The following is a 17,583-nucleotide window of genomic DNA, read 5'->3' on the forward strand; positions in this document are numbered from 1 at the left end:
GAGGGCGACAGCAGGTGGGAGGGTGGGGGCAGGGAGGGCGGTGTTAGGCCACAAGTTCCCGCCTCCTGCCAGCTACTCGGCCAGAGGCAGCCTTCGCCGCCGCCGTGCTGCTCAGTTACCAGCGACGCCATGGACAGGCCGGGCAATCGGTGTCCTCTGCCAGGCTACCCTCGGCCCTCTGTCCTGTTATGCCTCCTGGTGAGTGCCCACGCCACGACGGTACCACCCCCCTTGGCCCCAGACCTCCCACCTGGGAACCGAGGAAAAAGACACCCTTCCCGATCCTGCCCTGGGCATTTGGAGCTGGGGGCAGGCGGGTAGGGGATGGACAGTGAAATCCCTGGAGGCGCCTCTCGGAGTCCCGGAGACTGAGGGGTGGCTCTGAAGCTTGTGAGCTCCCCTTCTCTCTGCGAGGAGGGGTGACTGGGCTGCGTTCCATGGCCAGGGAGATGAAGGGGTATCTGGTGGTGAGTTCTTGTCTAAGGGCCCCTCGATAGATTCTTTTCTTTCTGTTGCAGTTACCCTTTATGGGGGCTTTGTTTCTGTCTTAGAAATACCTCAAAATATTAGGGTTGGGAAGTGACCATTTGCAGAGTAGCTCCAGTGGTGGAGGTAGTTCGGGAGGAGGTGGAGAGAGTCAGAAGCCTAGGGCCTAGCCCAGCTCTGATGATCACTTTTGGGTGATTTCTACTTCCTTCCGACTCTTATTCCATTGGCACATATAAGTGGCTCTTACCCTTTTGGGACCTGTAGGTTTTCTTAACTTTTTTTCTAGAAAGTTCTGGATTTGTACACAAGGAAACTGTATAGATAAACACAATGCTGTAGTCTCAAAATATTCACGGATTTCTTCAAACTAGGTGGGTTATAAATTTAGTTGGATTATAAACTAGGTGGATTATAAATTTAGAACCACTAGGTGGTTTATGAGGCCCCCTTTGCTTTAACACAGACTATAAAGTCAACCATAACCTCTTAGAGGCGATGCAAATATTCCAGGCCAAAAAAAAAAAAAAAAAAAAAAAAAAAAAGGAAAAAGGCAGAATAAAATGCAAAAATAACTGAAAGAATACATAAAATATTTTAAAAGAATGTAGAAATAGAAAAGGTATGTAGTAAAAGACAAATAGGAAAATGTTGACTAGATTTAAAAATTGTATCTTAAAATGTTCCTATTAGGGAATATTGTGGTATATCTTCTATCACTTTTGCATTCATATAACGTCATTTTCTAATACATTGTAGCCCATCCTTGGTTCCAGATTGACCTTTCATGCTTCTGACACTTTGTTGAGATGGTCCACAAACATTTCTCAAGCCCTTACTCCCTGTCAGAATTGTAAGGTGCTGGCAATACAGAAATGAATGAGACTGAAGAGCCTATGACCAAAGGAGGAGACCTGTAAACAACTCTGTCTTTCAGTGTGACCAGTGCTACAGCAGGAGGATGTTTAGCAGCAATCCTGGCCTCTACCCAATAGATGCCAATAGCATCTCTGCCCCAGGCATGACCATAGGAATTGTTCCCAGACATTGCCAGATGGCCCCCGGGGGCACAAAATCGCCTTGAGAACCATTGGATTAAGGGAAGCTGAATCCAACCCACTGTATCAATTCCTAGTTGTGCTCCTTGTGCTTCCAAGAGTCCCGAATGGAGGCAGGAGTATTGGATGTAAGTTTCTAAATGTTCTGCCTCAGTTATCTTATGTGTTAAAGTTAGGGTTATCTTAGATAATACTTGAGAGCACAGCTCTCCGTTTCAGTAACACAGGTCACATTGCTTTAGAAGTAGGCTACTTTTTCCACTGGCCTCTCCACGGTGCCTAGCACATACCATGTACACATGAATGGTGGGGAATCAACTCCTCAAACATCAAGAGCTGTAATAACTTAGTGTTTTGACTTTGAATTCACCTAAGACTTTCAATGCCTTTTGGGTGAGTTTATATTGAATCTTATTAGCTGTGCTGCACTGCTACCTGCTGGCTGGAATGCCCAGATCTTCCCTCAGAATGGCTTTTTTGGTTGGGGGACAGGCCACTGTTCCTTGTGTTTGGAGTCTGTGCTGGAAGCTACCATGGAGTCATGTAGTGGACTCCTTAGCGTGTTCCAGTCTGCCCAGTTCTCTGTTAAAAACACTGCTGACAAGACTTATCTTTTTCACAAGACTATTGAGCCTTAATAACAATGTCTTGCTGGTGTATTAATTCATTAGTCTACAAGTATTTATTGAGAACCTGCCGTGTGCCATGAACTGTGCTGGGGATACAGTGGTGAGCAGAGCCTGAAATTCAGTTTCATTGAATTTGTGATTACAAAGTATTTTTCCTATCTCATGTGAACCCATAGCAACTGAGATAGGCAGCACAGTGTCATAATCTCCAATTTCTAGATAAGGTTTGTAGAAGGAGAGGTGGTAACTTGTTGAAGGCCACAGGCAGCTAGCAGTACTCACACTAGGATTTAAATCCTACTGTGCACACACACACACATACTAAAAGCTTTTGAAGTCTGGGTGTTTTTTTTTTCTTGCATGGTCACTGGTTTAGTTCAGTGGACTAGTATGTTGAATTGGTGGTTTGGTGGAGGTAGTGGGAGGGAATGAGAAAACCCAACCCTGACAGGCCTGTAGTCAAACTGAAGCTGAAGACATAAAATTGCTGCTGTAGGCCTTGCCAAGACGTAGGAGGCAGAACTTAGGCAAGAGCATAAAAGGAGTGGGAGGACAGAGGTTTATTTGAGCAAGAAAGAAGCCCTGGGCTGGAGGCAGGAGAAACACCCTCTTGTTTAGCCTGGCTGAAGTCACAGTGGGACTCCTTGCAAGCTGCCTCTCCCTGTTAATGACTCCATTATATTCCTCAAGCAGAGAACCTGGAAAGGAAGATGTTTTCCAGTTCTTTTTATTTCTTCTTATTTTAAATTAGGAGCCTGGTTCACAAAATTTGTGCACTTGGGGGAGGGGGTTCCCCCTGAGCCCAGACTGTGAGCCCTCAGGGGATGTCCAACTGCCAGCTGAGACCCGCTCCCGGGGGGAGAGGGGAAACAGGGCCTAAGCTGGCAGTGGGACATCCTTAGCACTCCTGCAAAGGCAGGAGAGGCTCCCGCAACTGCTGTTGCGCTTGTCAGCCGTGAACCTAGCTTCTGGGTGAGCAGCGCTTCCTGTGGGAGAGCACTGACCACCAGGAGGCAGCTCCTGCATTGAGCGTCTGCCCCCTGGTGGTCAGTGTGCATCATAGCAACCGGTTGTTCTGCTGTTTGGTTGATTTGCATATTAGCCTTTTATTATATAGGATATTTATCATTAAAATAGTAAGAAAGATATCTTGAGTGCCTTTTCCTTTCACATTGTCACTATCATCTTAGCTTCAAGTCTTTTTCCTGGATCATTATAATGACCGTGTAAGTAGGCTATCTCTGGTCATTCTCCTTCCTCCCTCCTGGTACTCTGCTCGGCTTCACTACATTATTACTCTGCTACTTAAAACCTCCAAAAATACCCTACCACTGAGTACAAACTCCAGACTCCTTAGCCTGACCCTTTTCTCTATAGTTCTAGCCAGTTTCATTTCCTTCTGATCTCATACCTATAGACTAAGACCCATGCAGACCATAACTCATCTGGCTCTTAATACTTCTTGAGTTTGTACATATTACTATTTGTTTAGCATGTGACCCTCTCTTATGATCTTACTTATCATTCCAGATCCAATTTAGATGGTACCTTCTCTTCCAAGCCTTTTCCTGCTCCCTCAGATAGAGCCTTTCTTATGGTCCCTGAGTGCTCAGGTTAGTAGAACAGGTTGCATTGCTTTAGAATTAGGCTACCCTTTCCACTAGCCTACCCAGTGCCTGGCACATATACAAATGAATGGAGGTGAAGTTACCCTCAAACATCATTAGATATAAGAGCTTATCATTCATTATAATCTCCACAGGATGACAGTTCAGTGGATTCCAATTAGCATTACTTCCATCAGAATAGATTTCACGTCATCCAGACTTGAGCCCTAATCCTTGCTTCACTAAATAAGAGCTATGTGATTTTGAACAAGCTTCTTGATTTCTGAGCCTCTGTTTTGGTGGTGGTGGTGTTTTTTTTAATCATCTGCAAAATGCAGAGGTAAATATCTAGACAGAACTTTGTTGAAGTACTAAAGCTCAAGATCTCAGGAATTATTTTTTGGATGGGGAATGGGTATGAAAAAAAGATGCCCAGCCCTGGTTCCAATCTGCTTGAGCAGGAGATAGCGAATGGTCATGCCACTGCTGACTTGTGCTTTTTCCCACCATTTAGATCCTGACAGCTTCTTTCCTGACTTACCCCATGCTCAGGACCCTTAGCCTGCAGCTCCATTCAGCTGTCACTGGCAGTTATGTCTCCGGCACTTACTCCATCGTCCTTGTCAACTGTCCCAACGAGCAAATTGCCAGAGAGATTGCCAGGTATGGTAAAGGGGCTTAGGTGCTGCCCCAGGAGGCTCAGGATGCTATCAGGGGTCACATTTAGGCCCTTCTTCTGCTTCTGATAATCCTGTCCATCCAGTGATGAACTACACAGCTGAATGATTTGATGGATCCTGCTGCTGGGCCTAAAATGTTGAGTGGCGTGGGGGGGGGGGGGGGGGAGAGGGGAGGGCGCATATAAGGAGATGAGACCCAGAGGGATGTATGGCTTATCTAAGGTGTTAAGGGAACAGTGGAATTCTACCTGTTGAGAACCTAAGTCTCATTCCTGGCCCATCTGTCTTCCTTTTTGGAGATTCTCTCTTTGCTCACTATGACAGTGAAGAGGAGGAGGAGGCAGTCATTCCAAATATTTAGGGAATTTCTAGAAGCAGCTGTGGTATGGTGGAAGAACACAGGACTTGTAAGCAGATCAGAGTTTCAGCCTTGGCTCTACCACTTACCGTGTTAACTTGGGCAAGTCCCTTCCCTTCTTTAAGCATTACCGTAGTAATTTGTATGTAGTAGGTGCTCAATAAATATTTGTGGTATCTGGATTTTGCCCCCTTCATTTCTCTTTATAGATGCAGCTTTGAAGAGGGTTAGTGGGACTGGAGGGTAATGGATTTGGCTCCTGATCCCTTTCTTCTTGATCCACAACTCAGCATTCTTGAAGTTGATGATAGACTAGGTTACAGTGTTTTCAAATGTTGAATCTGGTCTTTGGCAAACAGCCTCCACATTGTTGGCCACAGGTTAGCCTTGCATTTCATTCCATCTCTCTTTCCTCCAACCAGAATGTGTATTTTCCCCTCATTAACATTACTCTTGAAGAATAGCTCCTATCTAAAAAAGAACCTGTAATTACTCCAGAGATACCCATGGTATTTGGTAGCTAGGAATTGAAATCCCTCCTGCTACTCCTGCTGTCCTGAGGGTCTGTACTGAATTCTTTTCTCCGGACTCCTGGACCAGCCACTCTGGGCCTGTTCAGGAACAACTTCAGCTGACATCTGTGAAGTTTGGCTTTGGGGGGAAAATCATTCTAATGCCTGGATTCTAACTGGTTGAAAGGCCAGTTTAGGTAAATGGGTCAGTATCAACTTAGAGAGAGAGCTCTATTATCTACTTGGATCCAAGGTTGTTGTTGAGAAGTCAGGTGTTTATCAGGGGCTCATTCCTTTGTAGGAAATACTTTTTCTCTCTGATATTTTTTAGGATTCTCTGTTTATCTTAATGTTCAGCTTTTAATTTGTTAACTATTCTTTCTATAGTCTTTCTTTGTCTGTTCCTTTATTTTGCATACTGGGAGAATTTCTGAGCCCATTCTTCTCTCTTGTTTCTCATTTGTATTTATTTTGCTAGTCAGTTCCTCTATTGAGTTTTTTTTGTTTAAATGATTAGTGTTCCTTTTCAGGATTTTTAATTATTCTTTCATAACCAACTACTCATATTTCATAAATATCTGATCCTATATTCTGATTTAATTTTATGGATGCAATAATCTTGCCTTATCTTTCTGTAGATATTAATTATACTTATTTTGTTAATTTTTCCAGCTTTATTGAGATAGAATTGACATACAACATTGTGTAAGTTTAAGGAATACATATGATGATTTGATACATGTTTATATAGCAAAATGATCTGCACAATAAGATTAGTGAGCGCATCTATCACCTCACACAGTTACCTTTTTTGGGACTGAGAACTTTTAATATATACTCTCTTAGCTACTTTCAGGTAGATGTAATTATATAATTATAAGAATCTGAGATTATACTTATTTTTAAATCTTGGTTTTGAATGTACTGTTAGCTGGTCCTCTTACATAAATTCATTGGTTGAATTTTTGTTTCTTGGTATTGTCTGTCCTCAGATGCTTTGTGATTCCTACGTGTAACCTCTCATCTTTTTAAAAAAATATATTTTATTGATTTTTTACAGAGAGGAAGAGAGAGGGATAGAGAGTTAGAAACATCAATGAGAGAAACATCGACCAGCTGCCTCCTGCACACCTCCCACTGGGTATGTACCCGCAACCAAGGTACATGCCCTTGACCAGAATTGAACCCAGGACTCTTCAGCCGGCCAAACCGGTTAGGGCACCTCTCATCTTTTTAGCTATGCTGGTGGGGAGTCACGGGAACAGCTGTAAGGAATGGTCTTAGCAGCAATGTTTTCAGTGTGAGTGTAGTTTGGGGGGATATTCTACAGACTGGGGTGCCCTAGTGACTGGCCTTCTGGGTGAGAATTCTCCCTTTTATCCTTGGCCATCACCAGCTAAGACATTGTTGTGCCTTTTCCACCAAAATGCCTACACTTAACTGCTCCTTCCTGGAGACAGAACGCCCCATTATCGCTGTGGGGCAATGGGAGGTTTGGGGCATCCACCGGCTCCTGTGGTGGCATTCCGGCAGTTCACCTTGCTGGTTGCCACCAGTTCCCGCCTGCTTTGGTTCCCATTGCCCCAGGTACAGACTGATGCTCTTTTCTCTGGGGCAGTCCCCCTGTGTGCTGCCTTGCGTGTCTTGGGCTGCCTTTTATTCTTTGGGGCTTTCTCATAGATGCTGGCATATGAGGCGTTCTCCTTACTGTGTCCTAAAAATCTGAAGGGGAGTCTTTGGTGATGTGGTATGAGGCAATGGATTTTTTTTTTTTTCTAGAGGTTTAACGCACTCCCTGTGCTTGCATGCCACCTTCAGAACTAATAAAATGTAATTTCTCAGCAAATGTTTGAGGGAGCAAGACTCGCAAGCGGTTTCTTAAACACGTTTGTGCCATGTGCCTCTCCTTATGGTGAGGGATTTATTTAGCTCCTAGAACTTTGCAGAGGAATGAGGTGGTGTTGATTCCACAGTAACTCGGAGCCTTAAATAGAGACCACTGTTTAACCTGGAACCCAGGGGAAGAGAAAGTAGGTTGGTTCTCTTGGCAGCAGCTGGAGGGAGGAGGGGTTAGTGAGCAGAGCTCAGATGAAGTTTATTTGGCAAGGCCTGATTCCGAGGGCAGAGGTTTTGATGTCTGGGGACACTTCTTTGCATCAGTGACTTAGTGGTGCTCCTATTTCTATGACCCCTGTACTAGCTCAAGCCCCTTTTATTGTGCTCACCAGGGTGCTGCATAGGAATCTGAGATTATCAGACCAGGAATTCCAACCTGTGGTCTGTCAAAAAAAAAAAAAATCTTAGAGGTCTGCAAAGGTGATGATTGTGTGCTTTGGGCTATGATAGAAACCTTTACCAAATAAATAAATAAATAAATAAATAAATAAATAAAGTGAAACGAGCCTATATTTGCCAAAGACAAACACAGTTATGATGCTGTTTTGTTTTTACGTGGAGCTGTATGGTCACATGGCCATCTAAAGATCAGAAGCGCCGAGCGCAGCCTGATACCTACCTGTGGGATAGAAGCAGGGGTGGCATCATGATGAAAGGAGCTCTTGGTGGGGAAAGGGTTGGAAGCTACTGGTTGAACCATTTTCTCATTGTACAGCAGGGGAGTCAGGCTGAGTGCGGGGACATGCCCGTCTCGGAGAGGTGCTTGAATACTTATTCCTGGAATGAGAAAGAGTTTGTGTAAGGTCACACAGCCACACTACTGCAAGGCCAGGAATGGAACCAGGTCTTCCTGTTCTCTGTCCAGAGTTAATATCTATTCCCCAGGCAGATTAGGCCTGTCATTAAAAGTGCCAGGAGGTGGGGGGTGGGGGCATTCTAAATGATTATCTAGCTCCCAGGAATGCCTATACCTTGTTCCTTCACTTAAGGTTCTGGACACGTGCCCCAGTGACTGTCACTCTCTTTGCTTTAGGGCGATCCTGGATAAGAAGCTGGCAGCCTCTGTGAACATCCTGCCCAAGGCATCCTCATTGTGAGTTTTGCTGTGGCCGTGGAAGGTCAGGTCCTAGCTGGTGGGAGGGGTACCGACTAATGGGGAATTGTGAAGGAACAACTCAGAGGCATTTAATTAATCAATACTTCACTGTTGATTTGCACTCAAAGGAAATGAATCAGTGTGTTTATGTCATCCTATGAACAAAAGCAAAAATGTGCTGTGTGTGTATAGAGAAAGGAGGGGAAAACCTCCAGTTTGGGAACAGTGAATCCTGCTTGCACATTCTTTGTTTAAATTATTGATAATTAGCTTGCTATTAGCAAGGAAGCCAGAATGGGCATTCATCCCTGAGCAAGGCAAGTAGAGATGCTGTTCTCATACTCTTTTCTGAATGTCATCACTGACTTTTAACCTTTGGACTTGTTTTCATGTCTTGTAAGGCTCACTTCTTCCCTGAAGCCTCCTCTGCTTCTTATTTATCCTTTCATGGGCGCTCAACATTGAGTCTCAGTTGTAAAAGTAGTCCCATTTCATAGGATGGAGAGGGGCCCAGAAGCCATGAGTATAGAATAGTGTGGAAAGAGCCAGAGATGCCCAGTTTGGAGGAGAGAAAAACGTAAGTTTCTGTACAGCAGGAGAGTCAGGTTGACTCTAAGGTGCTTCTCCATATGGAAGTTGGGGAAAACAACTGGGTGGCAGATGTTGGCACACCATAAGAAAAACCACCTCATGTGAAAACCTTTAAGGTAGATGGACTTCTTCAAGCGATGGTGAGCTTCTCGCCTCCAGGAATGTTCAGGCAGATGCCAAAAGTATGCATTAGCATGATTGGACTACATGACCTGTCATGCCTTGGCCAATTGTAGACTTCTCTACGTGAACTTGGATTTATTTTATTTTATTTATTTTATGTTTAAAGTATTACAAATAGTAGTATGTATGTCTCCTTCCCCCCCCTCCTCCCTCCCCCCATTGACCTTCCTCCGGCCTCCCCTACCCCCAACTTGGAGAGATTTTAAAGTTTCCACCTCAGTAAGTTGCCTAACTGGGCCAGGTTTGACATTTCAGTGGGATTGTTTTGGGAGCGTGATACCTTGTTCTCGTGTCCAGGTACTTTTGGAATGGAGAAATAGAAGAAGCCACTGAGATCCTGTTGGTGAGTGAGGTTGGGTTTGGGGATGGGCCTTGATACGGGAAGAGTGAGAGTATGGCCTTTTCCCCAGGTTCCAATGAAAAACTAGCGAAGACCAACTGATTGAGGTTCCTGCCCCACATAGATGCCGTAGATTTGTTTGCAAGCTAGTGACAGGGCCTGGTGACCTAGAGGGAATGCTGTCTCATAAATAGCCAGAAAAGTGAGCAGCTGCGGAGCTGGGCTGAGGTGAAGCAGTGACTTCTTTTCCCTTTACAGTTAATAAAGACAAAGACTTCCAAGGTCCACATGCTCTCCAGCTATGTCAGGTAATACTGGCGTCTCGTCTCAGCCAAGGACGTTCTAAGTATTGAGTGAATGAGCTTGGAAAGCAGGAAACCTAAGTCACAAACCTTTGTATGACTCTGCACAGGTGCCTGCCCCTCAGATTCTTCATATGTAAAATGAGAGACTAGAAGGAGTTAGTTTAAACCAGCAGTTCTCAAAATTTTGGTCTCAGGGTTCCTATACACTTTAAAAAATTGCCAGGGACCTAAAAGAGCTTTGTTTATGTGGGTTATATCAAAGTTTACTATGTTAGAAATTAAAACTAAGGTTTAAAAAAATTAACAGTAATAAAACCATTACTTATTAATGTTGTAAATAATGCATTTTTATGGGAAGTAACCATATTCCACACACCCCCTCCCCCCAAAAAGTGAGAAGAATGGCATCATTTTACACTTTTTGCAAAATCTGGCTTAATCAGAAGCATCTCTAAGTATTGGGACACTTGGAAAGCTCATGATGACAAATTCAAGTTTTCCAAACTTCTGATTTCTGCATGAAAACATAATTTTTTTAAAAAAATTGGCAATACATGATGTAAATTGTCTCTGAGTGATGGACTCACTTTGTTCATGTCTGAGACAGTGTCTACCTAATCCTCAAATCTGAGGAACCATAATTTGGAAAAAAAAAAAAAAAAGACAGTTAATGGTAACTCAGGCTTAAAAATGGCACTCCATGAAAAAGTCTGGTTTTAGCTTGTGACTCAGTCAGACGTGTGTAGGACATACTGAATTTAGGCACAAAGCACAGTGCTTTCTGTATACTTTCCATGCTGTCACACAGGGCTAAATATACATGTACTCAAGGGTCAAAACTGAATAAAAACTGTAATTTTTACCATTTTGTCAAGGATGTTTCTTAAGTGAATCTGACTTTTTGCCAGTGCATGTGTGTGGTGAAAATACAACAATGAGTACAGTTTGGGGAGAAGGGAGAGAGGTTCCTGTGGGTTTGGCTGTCAAGAAAGATCCCTTTAAAAATGTCAAAGGTTGTTTGGCCTTGAGGGATAAAGAGGCTTTTGATTGATAAACAGGAGCAGGTTTGACACGTGGAGCAGAGAATACAGTGGTATTGGGTGGGTGGCGTTTGAGGTAGTAATAGAGGCTAGCAGCTAACATTCAGAGAATTCATCCAGTACCCGTTAGTGTACCAGCTCTATGGTCCTTGTCTCCTTTCATCCTCAGTGACCCAGTCACGTAGGTGCCATTTTCATCCCCTCCTTTGTCGGGCCTTTGGAGAAATTAAGTGATCTATCCATGGCTACATAGCTAGTAGGGAGCATACTTAGAATTTCAACCCTTGTCTGTGAGACAAGCGTTCAAATTCTAAAGCTATCTGGCCCAACTCGCCACTGTAGACAGAGGCGGTGGGTTATGGAGGTGGACAGGGGCTGCAGCAGATGGCAAAGACCTCAAAGGAGGCTGGCCTGCTGGGTTTCATCGCCTGCCTGATCCTAATTACAGTCACTCACAGGACTCTGCTCTCTTCCCAAAGGCTGGTGCATCCTTTTGAGATCCCAGAGATCTTCAGTCTTCCCATGGACCAAGGAGATGTGCACTATTGGAAGTGGCTGGAGGAGGGCATGGAGGAGGACTGAGAGGGACAGCCTCCTGTGGATCCTGCTGGCTGTCACTAGCCTTCATCAGCCGCATGCTGGGGAAAGGATGCTGCTTCCTGCCTCCCAACATCTCTGGATTCCTTGTTTTTGCCAGCACAGAGGAGCTGAGTAACTTGTGTAGGATGAAGGGCCGAGGCTCCTGAGGCTAGAAGAGGATGCTGGGCCAGTCCAGGCCAAGCGAGAACCCAGTGGAACTTGTCTCTGAGTACTTCCTGCTAATAGGTGGCCAGGGGATGAGAGAAAGGAGGGCAGTGTGCAGGGGACAAGGAGAGATGGCAGGGAGGGTGAGATGTGTCATCGGCAGCAGTCACTGGGCTACCTCAAATGTCGGGTGGAATTACTCTCCTGGTTTTCAGGAGAGATAGACCTGGTTTGATCTGTTTACCTAGAAGAGTGTGGGTTGAAGGTCAGCTTCTGGAGGAACTGGCAGCACCTTATCCAAAAGGATGGCTTGTGAATGGTGCAATTTCAGGGACAAGCAAGATTATTTCTCCTGGCTGAGGGTGGCACTTGTTATTCCTGAGGCCTGAGGAGTGGGTCTGGAATGAGCTTCAGGGGTGTATGTAGGACTGGGGCGATATTAGCACTTAGACACAGCTCATGGGTTGGGAATAGGTTTTGACCTTCCTAGCCTGAATATGACCGGCATCAGGAGGTTCTGGTGTCTTGCTCAGTGGAGACAGGCTTGCTCAGTGGAGCATTGAAACTGAGCGTCTTAAAGCAGAAAGAACCCCGGGGAACTTCCAGACCGTGCTCCTCAGACTTGCCCACAGAGCCCAGAGGGTGACAGGAGGTATGGGGACTGCCTGCCCCTCTCCGCCACCTTCAGCCAGTGCAACTGAACTGTTTTGTTTTTCTTTAATGTATTGAGTTCTCATGAGATTTGTGGAGCTTTTATAAAAGTTTTCTTTGTCAAAAGTTGTAAACGAGTGGTGTAAGCCCGCCTCCACTCTATAGGTTAAGTAGAGGAAACGGAACTGCACTGAGGTCCAGAAAGGGAGTGGTGTGATGTTACTAACGGGCCAGCCAGGCTGCCTACCCTGAGTCTGGTGTGCTCCTATCCCTGCTCCTTCCCAGGTGGAAGAGGGCATGGAGGGCCGAACCCCCAACTCATCCTAAACTTGATGCTTTTTACTGCCTCTTCCAAAGAGGCTGGAAAATGTCCTTTTGTAGACCAGAGACCCAGAGAGCCTGCTGCAGCCTATTGTAAAGGAAGTGTTTTTAGTTCTTCATCTATGTGGTAAGTGGGCCTGGGACTTCTACCCACTGGCTGGAGGTAGGTGATAGTGTCTTTATTCTGTACATAAGAGGATGGATTTAGAGTTCAGTGATTTTTAAAGTCTGCATGACTCCATCTTGCATGGTTTGGCCTTTACGTCTCCCCGAATGGTGCTGCGGAGCCGGGCCGGGGCCTAGACCAGTGTTTCCACAGGGGATGCCTTCCCAGCATTTCTCAGGACATGTACGTGTTTTGAATCGGGAATCGCCAGAAAAATCAGTTCAGAGAATATGGAGGCTTAAAAGCATACAGACATTGCTGGTTTGAAGGAATGCATCAAATAAAAAAATAAGAGCAAGGCACGCCAGCATGCGGAGCCGAAGGTGAGGAGAAGCAGTGCGGGAGCATGTCGGAGATGGCTACTGTCCAATCAGTCTTGCTTGTGATTGTTGTGTTGTATTATTTTGCAAATAAGTCTATACAGAGTATACTTTAGACAAATTCTCTGAGCAGTGTACTAAATTACAAGCTTTCAAAGCAAAATAAATTCTTAATTTGGCATTTTTGACACGTGATCCTTACACTGTTCACCTTGCCAGGATATTTGAATGTTACATGATTTGAAAAATATCCAATGACAGGGTTTAAACATTCCCTCTAGGCTCCAGTTCTTTGTAAATACACCTAAGCTTGATAGTCCCATTTGTTAAATAGTTTTCCCAGATATCTGTAACAATAAGGAAAGAATGAAATGAAGTATTTTAAGAATAACTTGATGACTTAGGGAATTTTGAGAATTCTAATTTCTTGCTCCTAAGTCCAAAGATTACTATTTGTTGTAGATTTGTAAACACCCAGACCACAAAGAACCAGGCCCACTCCAGCGTGGCAAGGACCACTGTTCTCAGGAGGGTCTATTTAGCTGCTCACTCACTGTAGAACTCCAACTAGAAGCCAGGTCTCTTGACACCTGTGCCATTCACCTTCTTTCCATTCCATAAATACCAGCTCACAGAACAATCCCCACAGCCCCACAACCCCCAGCTCCAACGGTGGTTTTGTCCCGAGGGCAGTTAAAAGGTTGAAAGCGAAAGGATGGAGGATAGAAGTGGAAGCCATGGTTAAGGTTTAGCAGATGTGAACACTTACGGAAATTAACAGGCTACACTTTACCCCCGAAACTACAGAATTCAGTTAGATCCTTGGTCTTCACCTCCCTATAGCTGACTTTCTCTCCCCAAACTTCCACAAATGTAGAGTTTATTTAACGTAATAACTCATCATATTCATATGTGAAAGGTTTCCCTCTCAAAACCTGAGAACTGAATCTAGCAGGTATCAGCTCTGCCAGGAAAGGGAGAGAAAACTGAACCAAAGGACTCGGACCAAAGTGGTGCAGGTTCAAACCAGGAGAGCCACGCCCGGCACTCACTTTGCATCACTAGGCTTGGGTGCACCGAATAGCTTATAGAGCCTGTACTGACGTATTTTAACGGGAGCAACTTCTGAGTTCACTTCCCATCCTTTGCTTCCCTGTGGCCCTCACTGATGTCTCTTCCCCCAATGGTCAGATACTCACAGCAGATAAAAGGTTCCATCTCCTCTTGGTGGTAAGGGTGAGGATAGTGCCATTCCTCAGTCTCCAGGGAACCAAGACCAGACACCAGAGCCAATTCCTCCTGCTACCCAACTGCTGACAGTTCACTAGGGGAAGATAGGCAGCTTTCCAGAGGGAGCTTTTAGATTGTCAGTCAGACACGTTTAATTAGAACTTTAATATAACACGTTATTAAAAGCAGCAATTCAAAACCATAAATCTTTAGAAGGTGCACAGGATTATCATAAGGTCAGTTGGCAGTAATGCAGCTATGATCCGGCACAAATGAAAGGCTGGGGCACGGAGTCAGGGTGACCTCGCGAGACCGTGTCCTGACTTCCCACGTTGGGAAAACACCCTTCCCTTCCTTTTCCTTTTCAGCTCAGAGCCTCTCTGAGCTCAGGTGGAGACGGTGCACCTGTGACAGGCCTGGCTCCTCCTGTGCTTCCTCAGGAGCCCGGGCAGCAGGCCTGGGAGGTGGCTATGCTCTCTGAAGCCAGGCAGGAAGCCACAGACTGAGCAGGGTGCTGCCTTCTCAGCTTCCCTTCCACCGACCCCCCGTTTGGGGTTTTGGTGGCAGCAGCTATGGGGCTGAGAAGGGGGAGACCTGGGCCCAACCTCAGATCATCCCTGTCTGGTCCACGCCAGGGAAGCCACCTCCAGACCACCTCTGTCTGGTCCACGCCAGGGAATCTAGGGGAGGGGAGGTCCCATCAAAAAGGCACTGTAGAAGCTGAGGCTTAAGGCAAGGGGCATCTGCACTATCCAAGGGACCCCCAAAGGCTCACAGGTGGGAAGGGGGTCAGCTGGAATGGAAAACCATCCTCTCGCTGTTCCTCCACCTTCGCTTAGCAGCTGGCAGCCTGCAGAGCCCAGCCGAGCTGAAGGCCATGCAGCAGTTGGCAGGTCCAGTCCCCATCTGGTGCACGGCCCCCACCCCGAGTCAAGGCACATCCTTCCGTTTTTCAACCAAGTGAGTCAGTTTCTAACATTTCTGGGAGCAGCAAAAATGAGGGGTCCCCTCCCATTTTTGGTTTCCCTCCAGATGGGTGTGAGTTTTGATGTTGGTCTTAAGGATTCTTTTTAGACTCCCACTGACAAGGGCCTCTCTCTGAGGGGACCGAAAGACACAGGCCCTTTAAAACTCCCAGCCTGTCCCAGAAAGTGATTGTCAGTTCAGGGTGGGGCAGGGGATACAGCAGAAGGGCCAGGGGGTCAGAGCTGGGTCCTGGCCTGAAAGAAGGGGCAGGAGCTGGACTTTCACATTTAGTTGCAGCACATGGTCCCTGGAAGAGGGCCAAGGGAGAGCCGAAGGCAGGAGCCAGGCTGTCACTGGAGGGAGTGTGTGTGTGTGTGTGTGTGTGTGTCTGAGAGAGAGAGAGAGAGAGAGAGAGAGAGAGAGAGAGAGAGAGAGAGAGAGAACATGAAAGAGTGTGAGAGATTGTGTGTATGAGAGTGTGTGTGTGTGTGTGTGTGTGTGTGTGTGTATGTGTGAGAGATTGTGTGTGTGTGTGTGTGTGTGTGTGTGTGTACCTGGAGGCAAGGCCAAATGCTTGTGCCTGGAGGGTGAGGCACATGTGGAAGGACGTTGTGTGAGTGCATGTGTACTCAGCTGCGTGTGTGTGTGTGTCGAGGTCTGGGGGTGGGAGGCGTCAGAAACAGTCTGAGGTTTAGCAGGACACGCCTCCCTCCCACCCCCACACCCCGTTTGCCTGTCCCTCAGGTTTTCAAGGCCACCCCTATTCCAGCAAGGCCATGCCCCACTCCATGGCCACCAAGAGGCGGTGTAGCCAAGGAAAGGACACTGGGACCCCAGAAGCTGACACCTTGGCCTTCACTCTGAGCCTTCATAGGACTCTGGTGCTGGTGCCTCTGAGTCCTTCATAGGACTCTGGTGCTGGTGCCTCTGAGACCTGGACTCTCAAGGCCCGAGGAGTGGAGGCCGGTCTCTGCCTCACAGGCTCTCCGAGGCCTCCTGTCCTTACCAGCATTTCCAAGGTTCGGGCGGGGGTGGAAGAGGGGCAGGAAAGTGGGAGAGAAAAGCTCCCACCTTCACCCACTTTCTCAGAGGTTCCTGCTCTGCCCTCATCTGGGCTCATGTGTGTAGCTACACAAGGGACCGCATGCATGTGTAGGGTGTCTACACAACCCCAAAAGGGGTGAGAGAGGTAAGTGACACAAAACTGGGGACAAAGACAGATTCAGGCTTCAGGAAAAAGCATCCCAGAGCCAGGGTGACACACACCGGAAGGAACAGGTGAACGGTCTGAGGGAGTGCAGAGCGTGTGGGGACACTGCGACCCTAGAGACAAGGGGTGATGAGCCCGAGGCCTGGGGCAGAGTGGAGAGTGGAGAGGCAGGAAGGGCCTGGGCCAGGCACCTGCAGCTCCGTCGTCTTCCCACCCCTCCCCACCCTGCAGAGAACCTGGGAGCCCGTGGCTCCCACTGTTTCCCGTCTGCTGCCAGGGCTCCTAGCAACCCCTGCGGGCCAGTCAATAAGGGGTGGTCCCTTCCCACTCCACCAGGTACTGAACCTTGCCCTCGGGCGTGACCCTCCGCGCCAGGACCTGGTACTTCTCCCCACAGGCCAACCGCCCCGCCGCGCCGAAGTAGTTAGTGATGGAGGACTTGAGGTGGGACAGGGAGGAGTCGTCCTCGCTGATGCTCTCAAACGTGTGGCTGTCAATGCTCTCATCGGCCCGCTCGGGGCCCGAAGCCCCCTCGGCCCCGCTGTCCGAGGGGCAGCGTCCACTCGGCTCGGCTGCCCGCCGCTTTGCCCGCAGTGGCGTGTACGCTGTGGCTGCCAGCTTCCTCTTCCGGCTGCCCACGGTCCGTCTGGGAGGAGAGGGGGGAGTAGGAGATGAGGGGGAATCATCACAGGCCTCCCCCTGAGCACTCCCCTGCCCCCACCCCCACCCATGTGGGTCAGCCCACTGGAGCCTCACAACAGCCGCTTGGGAGGGAAACAGGCTCCAGGGAAAAGCCACCATTCGGGCAGCGGCAGAGCCAGGATTCAGACCTCGGTGTGTCCAGCTCTCCATTTAGGAAACCAGCCCTGCATGGGGCCTGGGCTCCATCCTCTGCCTCCTGATGTCAGGCTGTGCAGAGGCCCCGCTTACACTACTGACCCTCAGTGTAATGGGGTCGGATGGCAGTTATGAGGAGAGGACCCCACATCCAAGAGCTGGATTGGAGACAGACAGACATGTGCACACATGCGGGCAGAGAGGCAGACTTGGTAGAGAAGGGGCCACACAAGAGGTGGCACACATTCAGACACTTGAAACAGAAAGAGTCAAAGAGCTAGTGAGTAGAAACAGGAAGAAATAAGTGAAGCTCTGGCTGGTTTGGCTCAGTGGATAGAGCATTGGCCTGTGGCCTGA

At 47.2% G+C, this 17,583-nt stretch overlaps 2 protein-coding genes across 5 annotated transcripts in view; one reads left to right on the plus strand and one right to left on the minus strand.

Annotated features, from left to right (window-relative positions):
• Positions 1-13,164, plus strand: LOC311629892 (protein CutA homolog). Of its 2 annotated transcripts, XM_084898430.1 has the most exons (7): positions 87-198; positions 3,704-3,786; positions 4,295-4,443; positions 8,260-8,319; positions 9,394-9,439; positions 9,695-9,744; positions 11,261-13,164. In XM_084898430.1, the coding sequence occupies exons 2-7, from the start codon at positions 3,715-3,717 to the stop codon at positions 11,361-11,363; spliced, it is 480 nt and encodes a 159-aa protein (XP_084754556.1). In that variant the 5' UTR covers positions 87-198; positions 3,704-3,714; the 3' UTR covers positions 11,364-13,164. The 2 variants fall into 2 exon arrangements, with proteins under 2 accessions (XP_084754557.1, XP_084754556.1); XM_084898431.1 differs by lacking the exon at positions 3,704-3,786 and having other exon boundaries at positions 1-198.
• Positions 12,231-17,583, minus strand: part of PHF19 (PHD finger protein 19) — a 22,556-nt gene continuing 17,203 nt past the window's right edge. For all 3 annotated transcript variants that reach the window (XM_084898424.1, XM_084898422.1, XM_084898423.1), the window contains exon 15: positions 12,231-17,035. In XM_084898424.1, coding sequence (XP_084754550.1) covers positions 16,693-17,035 — 343 coding nt within the window. In that variant the 3' untranslated portion in view covers positions 12,231-16,692. The remainder of the gene's footprint in view (positions 17,036-17,583) is intronic.

The sequence above is a fragment of the Pipistrellus hanaki genome (genome assembly GCF_964339955.1).
Source record: "Pipistrellus hanaki genome assembly, chromosome: 11".
NCBI classification, from domain to species: domain Eukaryota; kingdom Metazoa; phylum Chordata; class Mammalia; order Chiroptera; family Vespertilionidae; genus Pipistrellus; species Pipistrellus hanaki.